General features: G+C 32.5%; 1 protein-coding gene across 4 annotated transcripts in view; it reads right to left on the bottom strand.

Moving 5' to 3' along the window:
• Nucleotides 1–16,298, bottom strand: part of UPF2 (UPF2 regulator of nonsense mediated mRNA decay) — a gene marked incomplete at its 3' end in the record, with an annotated part of 114,445 nt that overhangs the window by 46,004 nt on the left and 52,143 nt on the right. For all 4 annotated transcript variants that reach the window (XM_081300465.1, XM_081300466.1, XM_081300468.1 and 1 more), the window contains exons 9-10: nt 10,760–10,868; nt 1,884–1,997 (exon numbers count right to left, since the gene is read on the bottom strand). In XM_081300465.1, coding sequence (XP_081156591.1) covers nt 1,884–1,997; nt 10,760–10,868 — 223 coding nt within the window. The remainder of the gene's footprint in view (nt 1–1,883; nt 1,998–10,759; nt 10,869–16,298) is intronic.

Below are 16,298 nucleotides of genomic sequence, written 5' to 3'. Positions count from 1 at the left end.
GGGATTGTGGCTCAGCAGTAGAGTGCTCGCCTAGCACGTGCAAGGCCCTGGGTTCGATCCTCAGCACCACATAAAAATAAAGATATTGTGTCCAACTACAACTAAAAAATAAATATTAAAAAAAATTTATTTGACATCCAAATTTTCTCCATTTTTTGTTATTACAAAAATTGTATGATAAACAACCTGCACGTAAATCTGTGCTCATATTGTTGATTATTTCCTTAAAATTAATTCTTAGAGATGGAATTTTTGTTTCAAGAAATATATATATCTTTCCTACATATTTTAAGAATACAAAGAAATATACTAATACATTTAAAACGTTTATATAGCATGACTCCTTTCAATTACAGTGTTAAGAAAATTCCTACAATTCTTATAATGCTGTCTTGAGTTTCTCTGAATTTACTTTGCTATGTACCAATGTCTTGAGATGCTCCATGAAAGTTTAGGAAACTTAATTCCTTGAACATTTATAATGACTTTTGGAGGGGTTTTTTTTGTCTTCTTTCACTTTTGGTAACAGGGCTGAACTCAGAGGCACTCAACTGCTGAGTCACATCCCAAATCCTTTTTTGTATTTTATTTAGAGACAGGGTCTCCATGAGTTGCTTAGGGCCTCACTAAATTGCTGAGGCTGGGTTTGAACTTAAGATCCTCCTGCCTCAGCCTCCAGAGCTGCTGGAATTACACGCATGCGCCACCATGCTCAACAACTGGTATTTTAAACATTCTAAGATACCATGCAGTAAAGACACTTGTTTAATTTTGCTTAACTCAGGGTATTTTAAATGTATTTGAATTTATAAGATACATTTTGTATGATATACCTATTAAAAACCCAAGGAAATCAAGTTGTCAGAAGATATGTTATAGAGAAAACCAATGTTAGTAAAAGTGACCAATTTCAGGTACAGAAGAACTATTTCATTTTTCTTCATCAGCTTTAGTACATACAGTTAGTTACTGTTAGTTGACTTTGATTTAATTTCATTGTGGACAAAACCCTTAATCTCAAAAATTTCAATCCTCTCAAATCTTTTCATACTTTATGGTTGATTTTGGTAAATGATCCATGTATATCTGAGATTATAAATTCTGTTGTTGAGTATGGTGTCAATTAGATGAAGGTTGGTAAATATATTACCAAATTCTGTGTAGTACAAACTTAGGGATTTTTTTCTGCCTGTTCTATAAGCTGAGAGGTGTTTTCAAACCTCTCATTTTAATTGTGGGTTTGTTTATTTCTCTATTACTTGCCAATTTTTGCTTTACATATTTTGAAGCTATGTTACTGGGTGCAAATTGACTGATTCAAGTAACATTTTCCCATTAAGATGACTTCCTTATCTTTGTGAACTACCCTTTGTTTCTAAAATGTTTTTCAATTTAAAAATCTACTTTGAAAAATAGTTATTATTAGTGTAATATATTTCCCCATTTTTTATTGGAACCTTTCTTGTGTTTATACTTAACAGTATCTGTCTCATACATAGCACATAGTAGTTTTAATCAAGTCTTATGTTCTTATGGCTTTTTATAGATGTTATTTTATCCCTCTGTTTCATGCAGTTACTAACAGAGCTACATTTATATCTACTATGTTACTATTTGTTTTCTGTTTTGCTCATCTGTTTAACATTCCTTTTTAATTATTTTTTCTTCTACTTCTTTTGTTACTTTTATTTTTTTGATGGTACTGGGGATCGAACCCAGGGCCTTGAGCATGCTAGGCAAGCACTCTACTATTGAGAAGCATTTTTCCAGTCCTTTTCTTGTTTTCTTTTGTATTAGTCAAATATTTAATTATTTCAATTTATTCACTAGTTACAACTAAAACTTTAAATTTTTCTATTAAAAACAAACAATTCAGCACTTACCTTTAAACAATGCAGTGTATCATTTTTTGTGAACATCTTAAATTTTGTTAGTTCTCCAATAAATCGAACAGTTTTGTTCTTTGTTTCAATATTAATCTGGTCCTTTTTTCGTACCTACAAATTAAGAGAAAAAAGTACTTAATCTACATTTTCAATCTCTGATAATTGTTATTTTAATGTTTGAATTTATTTCCAATATTTAAAATAAATAAAGCATAATTTCTTGCTATATTCAAATTATTATAACTTTATTTTGGAAAACTTTGCTCTGTGTAATGCAAAGAAATCCCAGGAAGTGTGCTGCAAAACATTTCATGGTCAAATAATATGGGGAAAATGCATTTTTTCAGGCTTAAAAAGGCCCTTAAAGAAACCTGTTTAACTTAATTTCAATCAATGTTACTCAAATATATTTGACAAAACAAACTCTCCTTTTTAAATGTTAACCACTATTAGTTAATACTCAATTAAATTAATGTCATAAGGAACACACTTTATGAAAATGCTGCTTTAAAAATATAAATGCCAAAGGCTCACTTAAGGAAATACACTATTAGGGCTTACTGGAAATATACTGTATTTTAAATTATTAATTCACTACAGTAAAACGTGATGTAATCTCAGTTGTTTTTTAATTACCAGTCATCATTGTATGTCCAAGTTCAAATCCTTTGTAAATTTCAGTTCTCTATTTATGGCACGTTTCAAGAAATATATAATGTAATAAACCCCCATTAAATCAGTAGAATAGGAATGGACACATTAAGATAAATGCAATTAGATTTAACCTCAGACTTATATTTTTATCAGAAAAATCAAACCTACACTCATTATTGGAATACATTATTGGAATGACAATAACCATAATGTGGTAGCATATTAATCTTTAATTAGTTTAATAATCTTTCCAGAACATTCAATTTTCCCCATGTAAGAACATTCTGAGAAAGGAATAACAATTATCATTCTGAGTAGTTAAAACTAAAAAACTACAAAGCTGTCAAATGACCAAAAATGGACACTGAGATCCAAATATTCCAATTGTCAGTCAACTGAGAATTCTACTGCACTACCCCATCTGAAAGAACATCTAATCTCACCAGCAGCAGTGCACTTAATGATAGTCATTTAGGTAAAAACTAAACTTAATACCTAGATAGCTAGTGCATTGATAGAATTTGACATCTTCACTTTTAAGGACCTACTTTCAGTACAAAATCATGTTTACTAAAAACTCAGAGCAAACTAGAAGCTTATCCTAACTGAATTTAAAACTATAAATTAAGCAAAATCAAATAAAATCACAAAAATTCAACTTTAATCCAAAACTGTATTTTAGTCACATCATTTATACAAACAAAATAGCTTGAGACTAGAGACAAATAGAAAATACAACTGACAAGATCCTCAATTTTAACATTAAACACAGTAATACTGAATAAACAATCGTTTTCAGCCTTGTAATTTATGAGAATACAGGCTTCATAAAGATCCTTTCATAAATAAATGTTTAACAAGCACGACACATGAAAAACTTGTATTAATTTACCTTAGTGAACTCTTGGGGGTAGACTGAATATGAACACTAGACCAGTTTTATTTGGTTTATATTCCAGCTATATAATTTATGAGCTGGTACCTAAAATCTGTGCCTTACTTTCCTATTTTGTAAAATGGTGCTAATAAGGGTTGTTGTTAGTTTTAAGCAAAAGTTAATACATGTAAAGCACAGGAAACAGTACTTGGAACAAGAAAGATATCAATAAATGTTATTAATTTTATCTGTGTTTGTATATTCATATATCTAATACAAGGGCATTAAATGTTTGTGGATTAAACAAATAGATAAAAATACTTAACCTCTATATATGTATTGTAGCAAAGTGAAAGAGCAAAAGATCTTTAGTCACAATATAAGCACTCTTGTGGTCATCTGGGGGAATATTATGATCTTGGGCAAGTCACATAAATTACCTGAACTTTCCTGTCCAGTTGGCAAAATAAGAATAAATATTAGGACATGATAATAATGATAGTGACTACAGTCCATCTGATATGAAGCAATTATTATAGAGAGCAAAAGAAAGTTATACCTTTAAAATGATTTTTTTTTTCTTTTGCAGTACTGGGGACTGAACCCTGGGGGTGTTCCACCACTAAGCTACATTCCCAGCACTTTTCATTTTTTAGGACAGGGTCTCATTAAGTTGCCAAACTGGCCTCAAATTTGTCTCTTCCTACCTCAGCCTCCCAAGTAGCTAGGATTACAGGCATGTGCCACTGTACCAGGCTAAAATTATGTTTAAGGAGTGTTTTAAATGACAAAGCAAAGTGCTTCTAAGTGAGAAATAAGAACAGAAAATTGTACATACAGTATAATTCATCCATGAAAAACTATAGAGAAAAAAAAAGGCAAAGAAAACACCAAAATGTTAACAGGGTTTGCTGATCAATGGTAAAGTGTTTTCCCCCCATCTTGTTTTCTACTTTACATATTTTCAAAATTACATGGAGTGTGCATCTCTTTTATAATCAAGAGAACACAGGGGAAAGCATAAGAAAGCATTTTAAAAACTATTCTGAAGCTCTATCTTTAGGGTAAGAACTGATTTTTTTTTTTTCAAATCTCCTTGGAAGATTCTGATGTGCAGCCTCTTTTAACAACTGCAATGAAATATCAGACAATTTTATTGAGCATTATAGTTTTTGAAATTTGTATCATACTGTATTATCAAACGTATTTATATTAACTCTTCTTAAATATTACAAAATATTATAAAAGGACAAGCTACCTAAAAAAATGGCAAAAATCATAGAATTTTAAAAACACATTTAAAATTTTTAATGAACATAATGGTAATTCTACATATTTATGGATATCATGTGATACTTCAATACATGTATATAATGTGTAATGTCTACTAGGATTCTTTTTTGGAGGGTGGGGACTGAACCCATTATATATGAAGTACACTAAGCTACACTCCCATTCCCTATTAGCTGTTTTGGAATCTAATTAATTGATTTAGTATATATTGACTAGGTAACCTACTGTGCTACAGAATATTGAAAGTTATTCTTCCTCACCAATTGCTCCCTTGTACCTAACTAAACATCCTCTCTCCATCTATACCCCATACCCAACAACCCTTCCCAGGCTCTGGTAACCACTATTCTACTCTCTAATTCTACGATGTTAATATTTGAGCTTCTACAAAATTATAGAAGTTTTAAATGAAGTATTATAAACTAATTATCTCATTTTCTCTCTCTCTCTTTTTTCTTTGCATTTATTACACCCAGCAATACACACATGCTAGGCAAAGGCTATATCTCACACCTCCAGCTCCACTCTTTCATTTTCAAATGAGAAGATTGAAAGCCTTTCAAATGGCTGTAACTTATAAAACAAAACTAACTTAGTCTAATTCCTCATTCAGTATTGGTCACTCTCATTTTTTGAAGTCTTATAATCAAATATATCAAAATGCTTCTGCAAAACTAAATGAGAGCCGGGCATGGTGGCACACGCCTTTAATCCCAGCAGCTCGGGAGGCTGAGACAGGAGGATCACAAGTTCAAAGCCAGTCTCAGCAAAAGAGAGGCGCTAAACAACTCAGTGAGACCTTGTCTCTAAAATCATAGAATTTTAAAATAAGGCTGGGAATGTGGCTCAGCGGTTGAGTGCCCTTGAATTCAATTCCTGATACCCCTCCTCACCCCGTCTCCAAAAAACACTAAATGTGAATTAACAATGTAAATTTTTCTATACTGTTACCTCAATAATAGCTCTTGTAAGATTTTACTTAACTAGTCAATCATGCATAGCAAAGTGCTGTTTGCAACTCATTTGTTAAAAATAGATGAAATATAAAGAACTGAATAAATCTATAGGCACTAATAAAAACTTTCAATATGTTAACTCATAAACAATAAGACTTTCCTATGTCTACCATTTATTATTTCCCTACAGGAAGAACCCAGTGGCCTCTCAAAGTGCCAGATAGATACTCAACCAAAGAGATACTTCCTTTCCTCCATAATTTGATCGTTGTTTTACGTTAAATGTATTCAATCATTCAATAAACTTTTCTGAAAACTTACTGTTAAAAAATATGTAATGAGGGGCAGGGGTTGTGGCTCAGAGGTAGAGCACTTGCCTAGCATGTGTCAGCCACTGGGTTCAATCCTCAGCACCATATAAAATAAAAAATAAAGACATTTAAAGTATATATATAATGAGTACTGAGTCTCTAAGTAAATTTACCTAGCTTTAAAATTAGTTTTCTTTTTTTATTCTGTGGACTAGTGATCTGAAAAGTAGAATGCACAATATTCTTGATCTACAAGGAATATGTATGTGTATGAAGGGGGTTGGAACTTCTATTTATGTACTTTTAACTTTGTATCTTTCTATTTATTTTTTATAAATATTCTTTTAGTTGTCAATGTACCTTCATTTTTTTATATGTATGTGGTGCTGAGAATCGAACCCAGTGTTTCACACATTCTAGGCAAGCACTCTACCACTAAGCCACAATCCCAACCCTCTATTTACTTTTACATATTCTACGATGTACATAAAGTATTTGGTACAATTGCAAATGTGTGGTATAATTTTAAAATAAATATCATTTTGCGGATATGTGGCCAATTTACTTTAACTAATAAAAAGGTTTCATTGAAAAAGTTGAGACCGCTAATTTAAAAACATGATTGAGGGTGATTTGATTATACATAAAAGTTGTCTGAAAGTTGTCTGGAAGCATCATTAAAGAAGTAGACTATACTGAAAATTCGAAGAACAGGAAAAACTAGAAGTCAAAAATATTCCTCATAGTTCCATTATCCAAAGATAGTCACTGTTAACATATCACATGTAATTCATTTCTATTCTCTACTAAGTATTTTAACACACCTATAAATTCATTATAAGATTTTTTATCTTGCTTTAAAAAAAGAATTTTACTTATAATATGAAAACATTTGTGTAAAAATAAACTGGCTTTATATCTTAACAGCACTGTGTTTATCTGACCACATTTTTAATTACTGTTGGGCTTTTAGATGATCAGTTTTTCCCCATTACAATTTTTTATACAAATAAAGCTTATTTGGTATACAGAATTATTTATTTAGGACAGCTTTGAGATATCAAATGTATGAATGCCTCCAAGGATCTTGAAAAATACTGCCAAAATACCACTTCAAATTCTATCTAAATGAAATATACAAGAATGTTGGCTTCTTATTTCTATTACCTTGACTAATCTGCCAAATTAGCAAACTCATGTTTTAACCAGAATTTCTTTAGCTACCAAAGATATTTCATATAGTTTTGTTAACCACCTTCACTTATCAGCTGAGGTTTTTATACAGAGGGAAGCATGAGACTAAGGCAGTATTTTGGACCAAGGTAAAAGAGACAGGGAAACCTGGTTAAAAGGCTATTAGTCGGGCTGGGGATGTGGCTCAAGCGGTAGTGCGCTCGCCTGGCATGTGTGCGGCCCGGGTTCGATCCTCAGCACCACATACCAACAAAGATGTTGTGTCCGCCGAGAACTAAAAAATAATAAATATTAAAAAATTCTCTCTCTTTCTCTCTCTCTCTCTCTCTCTCTCTCTCTCTCTCTCTCTCTCCCCTCTTTAAAAAAAAAAGGCTATTAGTGTAACTCAAGCTATGGATAATGAAACACATCAGCAGCAGATATGAAAAGAATATGCCAAGTTTGAGATGTTTTATTATGAAGAAGCAGGTAAGGGAATTTGATGAATACTGACTCCTAAAAGTCAGAGGGCTCTTAGCAGTTGGATAAAATAGATTGTATGTTTATAGGGAGAATATAGAAGTGCATTCAAGGAAGTAAAAGATAAAGACATCTTTAAGATGGACATATTTAGCTAGAAGTACCAAGAGAGAGGTTTTGCTAAAAGATACACATTTGGGGATTTGGGTTTGTTGGAAAACAGATGTTAATTGAAGCCCAAGTAAAATGTGTTCCATCAAAACTGAGAGTTAAGGAAGAAAGGCAAGAAAATCTCAATTTATAAACTCAGCTAGAAAAACCATGAAGGAGACTGAGATAGTAATAAGTAATAATAATAGTAATAGTAATAAGAAAGAACCAAGAAAGAGGAGTAGTAGAAAAGGGACAATTATTATGATAATGATATTTGTGTTCATATAAAGAATTCTGTATATGTATTACCTCATTCAACTTTAAGAACAATCGTTTAAAAGCATATATTGGGCTGGGGATGTGGCTCAAGCGGTAGCGCGCTCGCCTGGCATGCGTGCGGCCCGGGTTCGATCCTCAGCACCACATACCAACAAAGATGTTGTGTCCGCCGAGAACTAAAAAATAAATATTAAAAATTCTCTCTCTCTCTCTCCCCTCTCTCACTCTCTCTTTAAAAAAAAAAAATAAAATAAAAGCATATATTTATTATCCCCATTTAATAGACAAGGTAACAGGTTTAGAACTTGAGTAAACCGACCAAAGTTATAATGCTAGCATGAGGTGGAGCCAGAATGATGGTTTCCTTAAAAAGCAGGTGAGTCCACCATTTTAGAATCTGTAGGGACATCAACTAACAGTCTTAGGAAAATGTTGGTGGTCTCTGTCAGAGTGCTGTTATGATGGTGAATCAAAGGGCAACTTCACGAGAAATAGAGAAAAGTGTATCCTAAAACATCCAAGTAAGAAGGAAAAGAAAGAGGATGGCTGCAGTATACATGTGTAGAAGTTTGAGAGAAGTTTTTTTTCTTGGTAGTACTGGGAATCGAACTCAAGGGTACCCATTGAGCTATATCCCCAACCCTTTTTATTTTATTGTTTTTTAATTTTGATATAGTTTAAGTTGCCAAGACTGGCCTCCAATTTGTGATCCTCCTGCCTCAATATCCCTAGTAACTAGGATATGGGTATATGCCACTGTACCTCCTGAGAGATTTCTTTGGCAGTTGTTATTTTGCTTTCATTTGAGAATGGAGAGTGTTGAACATATTTATGGCCTATTTTTTTCATTTGTCCTTTTTAGATATACATGATAACAGAGTGTATTGACATATTATGCATATATTTATGGCCTATTAGAAACCAACAGATTCTAATGGAGAAAGAGGTGATCAATTACCTTAAAAGTGCCTTTTCTTCTCTCCTCTGAGAGCAATGATTTCTAAAGTGTGTTCCTAAAACTCTCATATTGTTACTATTGTAATGAAGCATTGCAAGAGTAGCAATAAAAATGCCAATTCCCCCAACTCCCACTCCAATTTTCAGTGTGCAAAGGGAGTATATGTGGACAGAATTTTCTTAATTGATTTACCAAATGCAGTAATTATGCTTAGTCCAGCAACTGTCCTTTGTTTAATTTGAGGTTTGACTTAAAGGTATATTCATACAACTCACATAACATACTCATACTGCCAACTAGTAAAACATTTCCCTGTCTGTACAATGGGACTAACAAGAATAATAAGACTTCTGATGAATCTGTTCCTGAACTAGCAGCATTTATCAAAGTGTGTTCTTTACAGGAGTACATACTCACATCCCTCTGGGAGAGTCGCAGAGCATATTGTCTTATTAAAGTTTTGAGAATTCTTACAATAGTATAACACAAAACCATTTAACTTATTGTGTTCAGTTTTTCCAAACTTCTCTAAACACATAAACCTTACCTTGCTTAATACTAGTTATGAAAATCTGAAATGTTTTGGCAAAAACTGATCCAGAAAAATCTTAACCACAAAACTCATATTAACAAATTAACTTTTGCAGCAAGAAGGATTTACAGATCACTCTGCCCCTCATGAGACTTTCTCCTTCCTCTGAACTCAAAGCACTTACTCTCCCATAATTTGTTTGCTAATTAAGCATACAATCCTTATATCTATTATATTTAAGAATGACATTTTTATTTCCCTCTTGCTTCTGTGAATATTTATGCCTTGTTTCCCCAACTGTTTCATGAGGTTCCTGATCTCAGGAATTATCTACTCTTCCCTGAGTATCAGCAACACTACTGATTTGTGCATAACGAGTCTAATAAAGTGAGTACTGAGCACAGCAAATAAAACTTTCTGTTTTTATTTGCAACTTAACTATAAAGCTAAATTTTGTAAACACAATTTTTCCATCAGCTAATGCAAACACTTTTTTTAAATTTCATATCTTTCCAAAATCTATCAATGCCAACTTTCAGTCACCTCTAGCAGTACCCCATCAAGTCTATATTTTAAATTCTATCACTTCTACAAGATGGCTGGGTAATGAGGGCTTGGAAGAACCACTAAAATGTAGTCTCTTCAGACTCCTAGGAAGGAAAGGAAGGGAAGTCATCTGCTTTCTGGTAATAGGCCCCTGACATCTGTCAGGAGGCTCTTTAAAGAACTCACCACTAGCCACACTAAAGATTCTTAAGGCAAGAATCAATAAAACACGAGTGACAGCAGCATTTAAGATCACAGAATTTGTGGTACATTTTATACTTCACATTCCAACACCTTAAGAGACACCCTAGGGAGCACCATGCCCCAACTCTTCAGTCAATCCCATTTCTTCTGGGACTACCTATGAGGCCTCTGTTTTGACTTTAGACAATAGTTTTAATTTATAAAAGCAAAAGGTGCAGTACCTACAATGGAGAACAAGGTAATAATGCCCCTTCCCAGTTGAAATATCACTTATCAATTTTGAGCACTACTGGTTATCCAAATTCAAAAATTCAGAATCCTACAAATTCTGAACCACTATTGAATTTCAAAAATATGATTACCAATAGAATAATTATGTCTTAAACTAAAAAATCCTCACTCAACTTACAAGGATATATATAGATATATATTACAAAATAAATACTTAAATACATACATGAAATCTGAAATCCCCCCTCAGCATGGAACAAAGATCCTCTGCTACATCAGACATGCAGGGATGCAATGTAGCAACCAATCTTGCATAAAATGGTAGCAAATCCAACCTGTAAAAGTTATATGTAATATGTGTAAAAGGAAAGACATACTGGAAAAATTCATTTTAAAATTTCAACTTTCTCAGATATATTCACATATTAAATGTTTAATAAAAACTAATAATCATTCATACATGCCTATTTATTGCCATGATGAAGTATCTGGAAAGTCAACAAGCCTTTTGAAAGTCTATTAATAATCTGACAATTTCCATTTAGTGCATTTGTCACACATTTGAAAACTGATTACATATATAATTTTGATAAAATATGAGACACTAAGAAACAATTAAAATTTTGACATAGCTTAATCACATAAATTCTGAGAAACAAACAAACCCAATGGTAACTAAAATTGGCAGATCCCTTTCAAACCATCATTTCCTTCATTTATCTTGGGGTAAGTTATTTGAAAGTCTCAATGTTTAAAGTAAGAGAATAACCAAGAACCAAAAATGTATCTAAGATGTTAAAATAATTATCCCCAAGTCCATACACTGACATATATTTCACTTATCACAGAACCCATGTGGATTCTCATACAGGATCTTACTTCAGACAATCAATGGCAAAATGTGGCACACACGTTGCCACCTCTTCTGTTGTCAGAGCACTCTCACATCAAACATGGATGCAGCTCCAGAATACTGCTTAACTCAATACTCTAGGCAGCCCATACTAATCAGAATCAACATACAAGCTAAACCTTAATTTTCCCTTCTTGCCAGATATTATTTTATAAAATTTGATTATTCAATAATTTAACACTTAACAGATCAGAGGCTGAATACGAGACACAGTGACAAACTAACAAAAGTGGCAACACTGACAGCAGCAAGATAGCTAACAGAGAGAAAGGAAGCTAAAAATTGTAAATTGTAGACACACAAGCTAAAACTATGACAGCCTGAAGCCAATTAGAACAGAAACACATAATCCTGCAAGTCTTAATTATCCCCAATATGTCCCTATACAATACTGCATGAAAAAAGTTTAACAAAGCAGAAGATTACATATCATAAAAGGCTTAGAATTATATCTGCAAAGCTTCCAGCATAAACATACTGACCTTGAGACAGAAGGGACACAGTAAAGGAATAATGGAGACATGTTTGAAAGGTGGGGTTAAGGGAAGGGAACTGATTAAACTCATGCCTAAAATCCTCAAAAACTTTGTATTCCTCTTCGACTATTTTAATTTCTTTAAAAATTATCAATTTTTTCTTTTAGTTCTTACAAATATGCTAGGCCCAGTCCCAGGCATCTTATAAGTGCTATTCAACTTGTTAATCTATTAAGTACCCTGAGGTGAATATTATAATAATTTCAAAAATTAGGGAATAGATCTCAGATAAGTCAATATGGTAGCTATATAGTGGTACCTTAATTTTTTTTTAATGAATCTTATTCCTCTTCAAAGAAACAGTAAAAACTATAGCCATTATATAAAGATTCAAAATCTTTCAAATCAGAATATATACTGTTAAACTTTACACGTTTATTTAAAATATTTAAGTTTTATCCATTAAAGGTTAAGCTTATTTTGCAGGAAAAATGTACATAGCATGGGTCATTATTACTACTCAATGATATTGCAAAAATAAAGTATTACTGTAAGATATTTGGATAAATATGTAATGATTTCCCTGATGTTGCTAATGTTAAAAAGAAAAAAAAAAAATAAGACTGTTATGCAATTTTCTTGCATAACAAATGAATTTATACTAATTTCAAATTTGTAAATCTTCATTAAAATACTAGGTTATTTGTTTTCCATACCTATTGTAAAAACAAATAAAGTATTCTTTTTTAATTCATAATCAACTGACAAATTCAAATATGGGGCTTTAAACCTACACCTCAGTTCTACCACTTCCTGTTGCTACAACCACAGGTAAAGACACAAGAGATGAAGTCCTCGGACACTAACGAGTGCTAAGGAATTAGAAGGGCCAGGTTCCAATTCCACCACATTTACCACATTTTCTTTAAATAGTACTTTTGTGATCTGATGGGCTGATATGATACCTCTTTTTTTCCTCTCCCTTTTCACTGTACACAAGCCCCTCACTAATCCTCTCACTCAGAGCCTCAGCCTGGTCTTTCCCTTTGGATGAAATATGCTTTCCCCAAATATCTATACTGTATCCTTCCAGCACAAGTCACCTCAATGAGAACCATTCTGAACACTCTGCAAATGAATCTGAAAATCTACTCTCGCTTTTATATTCCCAATCCCTTTCCTCTATACTACTGTTTTTTTTAAAAAAGAGAATTTGCCACCTTATAATATAGTGTTTACTTTACTTACTTGTTAATATTATGTTTCTCTTGTCACCCCTCCCCACTAGAATGTAAGTTTCATGGTGACAGTTTATCAGTACTCAAAATAGTGCCTGGATCAAAGTAGGGGCACCAAACATACATTTGTTGTACAATGGAATGTCTCTGATATCTCACTATTCAGTATATTATTAGTAGTATTTAATCTAGGATATTTTCCCCATATTAAAGTACAATCTCATTTTTATAAAAAATAATAATAAATGACACAGCTATACGACACCTTGGAATTTATCCTAAAAAATTTGTCATAATACTATGCATACCCATGTTTACAGCAGCAAAATTCATAGTAGCCAAACTATGGAACCAGCCTGGGTATCCACTGATGGATAAATGGATAAAGAAAATGTGGTAAATATACATAATGGAGTTTTACTCAGTTATAAAGAAAAATGAAAAAAATAATAAAATAAGAATTTTGAAAAAAAAAAGAGAGAGAAATGAAATTATGTCCTTTGCAGAAAAATGTATGGAACTAGAGTGCATCATGTTAAGTGAAATAAGCCAAACTGAGAAGGTCAAGGGACACATGTTTTATATGTAGAAGCTAGAGAAGAAAAAGGAAAAGAAGATAAAGTAGGGATCTCATGAAAAAAAGAAGATAAGCAGAAGAAAGGAATCAGAGATGGGAGACAGGGAAGGAGAGAGAGAAGTGGTGCTGGGAGTGATGTTGGCCAAATATATATATATATATATATATATATATATATATACACACACACACATACATACACACACACATACACACATACACATATATATATTGTTATATTGTTTGCATACACAAATATAACAAAAAATACCATCATTATGTATTACTATTATGCACCAATAAAATATATGAAGAGAGGGGCTGGGGTTGTGGCTCAGTGGTAGAGCACTTGCCTAGCATGTGGAGGTCCTGGGTTTGAGTCTCGGCACCACGTATAAATAAAGGTCCATTTACAATTAAAATAAATATATATAAAAAATATGAAGAGAAAAAAAGAACAAATGTTATATAATTTTGTATTTTATCAAACAAAAGCTAATTTACCAAATGTTCCTTTTAAACAATTGACTGGATATTCATATAGCTTCTTATTTTCCCAACTGGTGTAACATATATTGTTTCCCATGTTAAAGTATTTGTCCATTCCTAAAATAAATCTTTGATCACACCAGATTTTTATTTTAAAATATACTATTAATTTGAGTTGCTAGTGTTTTATAATTTTTCTATCAACAGTCAAAAATGAGATTGGTCAATACTTTTAATTCTTTGCTCCTTTTTGTTAAGATTTTGTCTATTTCTTCACACATTATATGTCAAGTGTTCTTTTCTATGCTCTGGAACTAACAATGTAACAAAGAAAATTCTTGCTCCATGGGACTTAAAGAACTCAATAAACCTAAAGCTATGGAGTCTAAAATGAAATTAACTGACAACTTTTTATATTTTCTTTGACAATCATTTATCTATGGGGGTATTCTTGTCTTGAGTCAATTCTAGAAGTTCATTATCTTTCTCAAAAAATTATGTTTCACTGAGATTTTAAAGTGCTTTTAAATATGGTTAGTATATATCATCTGCTCATTTCTTAAAAAGTTTAGTTGGGGGGGTGCTGGGGTTGTGGCTCAGTGGTAGAGTGCTCGCCTCGCACGTGTGAGACCCTGGGTTCGATCCTCAGCACTACATAAAAATAAACAAAATAAAGATATTGTGCCCACGTATAACTAAAAAAATTTTTTTTAATTTAGTGTTCTTTTTCTTCATAATATATTTTCTAAATGCTTCTGTATTTGGATTTTTCTAAGAATCAGCTCTTAAATTTCCAAAACAAAAATTTCAATTTGGTTGTCTTTTTTCACTGTATTATTTTTAATTTTTAACTAAGTTTGAGATCATAACACTTGGCATCAAAAATCCTTACAATTCTGGGCATGGTGGCGCATGCCTGTAATCCCAGTGGCCCAAGAGGCTGAGGCAGGAGGACTGCAAATTTAAAGCCAGCCTCAGCAATTTAGCAAGGCCCAAAGCAACTTAGAGAGACCCTGTCTCAAAAAATAAAAAAAGATGGGATGTGGTTCAGAGGTTAAGTGCTCCTGGGTTCAATCCTAGTACCACACTCACATCCACATACACACCCACACACAAAAAAAAATTAAACTATGTAATTTCCTTATTCTATTCCTTGATCTGTTACTTATACTTTGCTTCATTTTAAAAAACTTCCCCTTCTAATTAGCCCAGTATATACTGCAAGCCTTTTCCTAGCCCCAAAGAAAGGCAGTTATAACTATCCATTTTCAAGGAAAACACTTTGTGCTATCTGTTCAAGCACAGTTAGCAAATTATAATGACACAGGTAAGAGCTTTAAGCTTTAATAGGAATTTTTAAAATGTTTAAGAAAATAACCCTACTGTTATGTATAATGCACTAATAAAAACAATAAAAATATATATATATATATATTATTTTTGAGAGAGAGAGAGAGAGAACTTTTTAATATTTATTTTTTAGTTTTCGGCGGACACAACATCTTTGTTTTTGTATGTGGTGCTGAGGATCGAACCTGGGCTGCACGCATGCCAGGCAAGTGCACTACCGCTTGAGCCACATCCCCAGCCCCCAAAAATATATTAAGGATTCTGAAGAATAGCTTACGTCTTTAAAGTCTTGCATACAGCTAGTTATCCTAGTTTTTCTTTCAGAATTAGTCATGTGGAAGCAAAGTTAGATACTTCATTTTCTCAGAATACTCTATAAAATGGATAGTTGATACTAAATTTCACCCTGCCCTATTCAAATCTTCGAGTTCTGTGACTACTCACTCATTACTTCACAAAATAAACTCCCTTGTGTTATAAAAAAAAATACATGTTATGCTTACTCGATGCTAGTAACAAGCTAAATAGATTTCACTTGAGTTTTCTGAAAAGCAAATAGAAAATAAAGTTGGATCTTTCTTTTGAAAACTAGATTCTATAAAAGAGTGGTGAGTATTTTTACCAAGAGTTAACAGTGAATCACTAAGAATTTTTTCCCTTAAACAACAATAAAATCTTCTTTATATCTTCAAGGTCTCTGAATAACACCTTTATGTAGCCTA

The sequence above is a fragment of the Spermophilus citellus genome, assembly GCF_964194105.1.
Source record: "Spermophilus citellus genome assembly, chromosome: 6".
Lineage (NCBI taxonomy): Eukaryota > Metazoa > Chordata > Mammalia > Rodentia > Sciuridae > Spermophilus > Spermophilus citellus.
The sequence above is the reverse complement of the archived record's forward strand: the minus strand, read 5'-3'. Positions and strand labels throughout refer to the sequence as shown.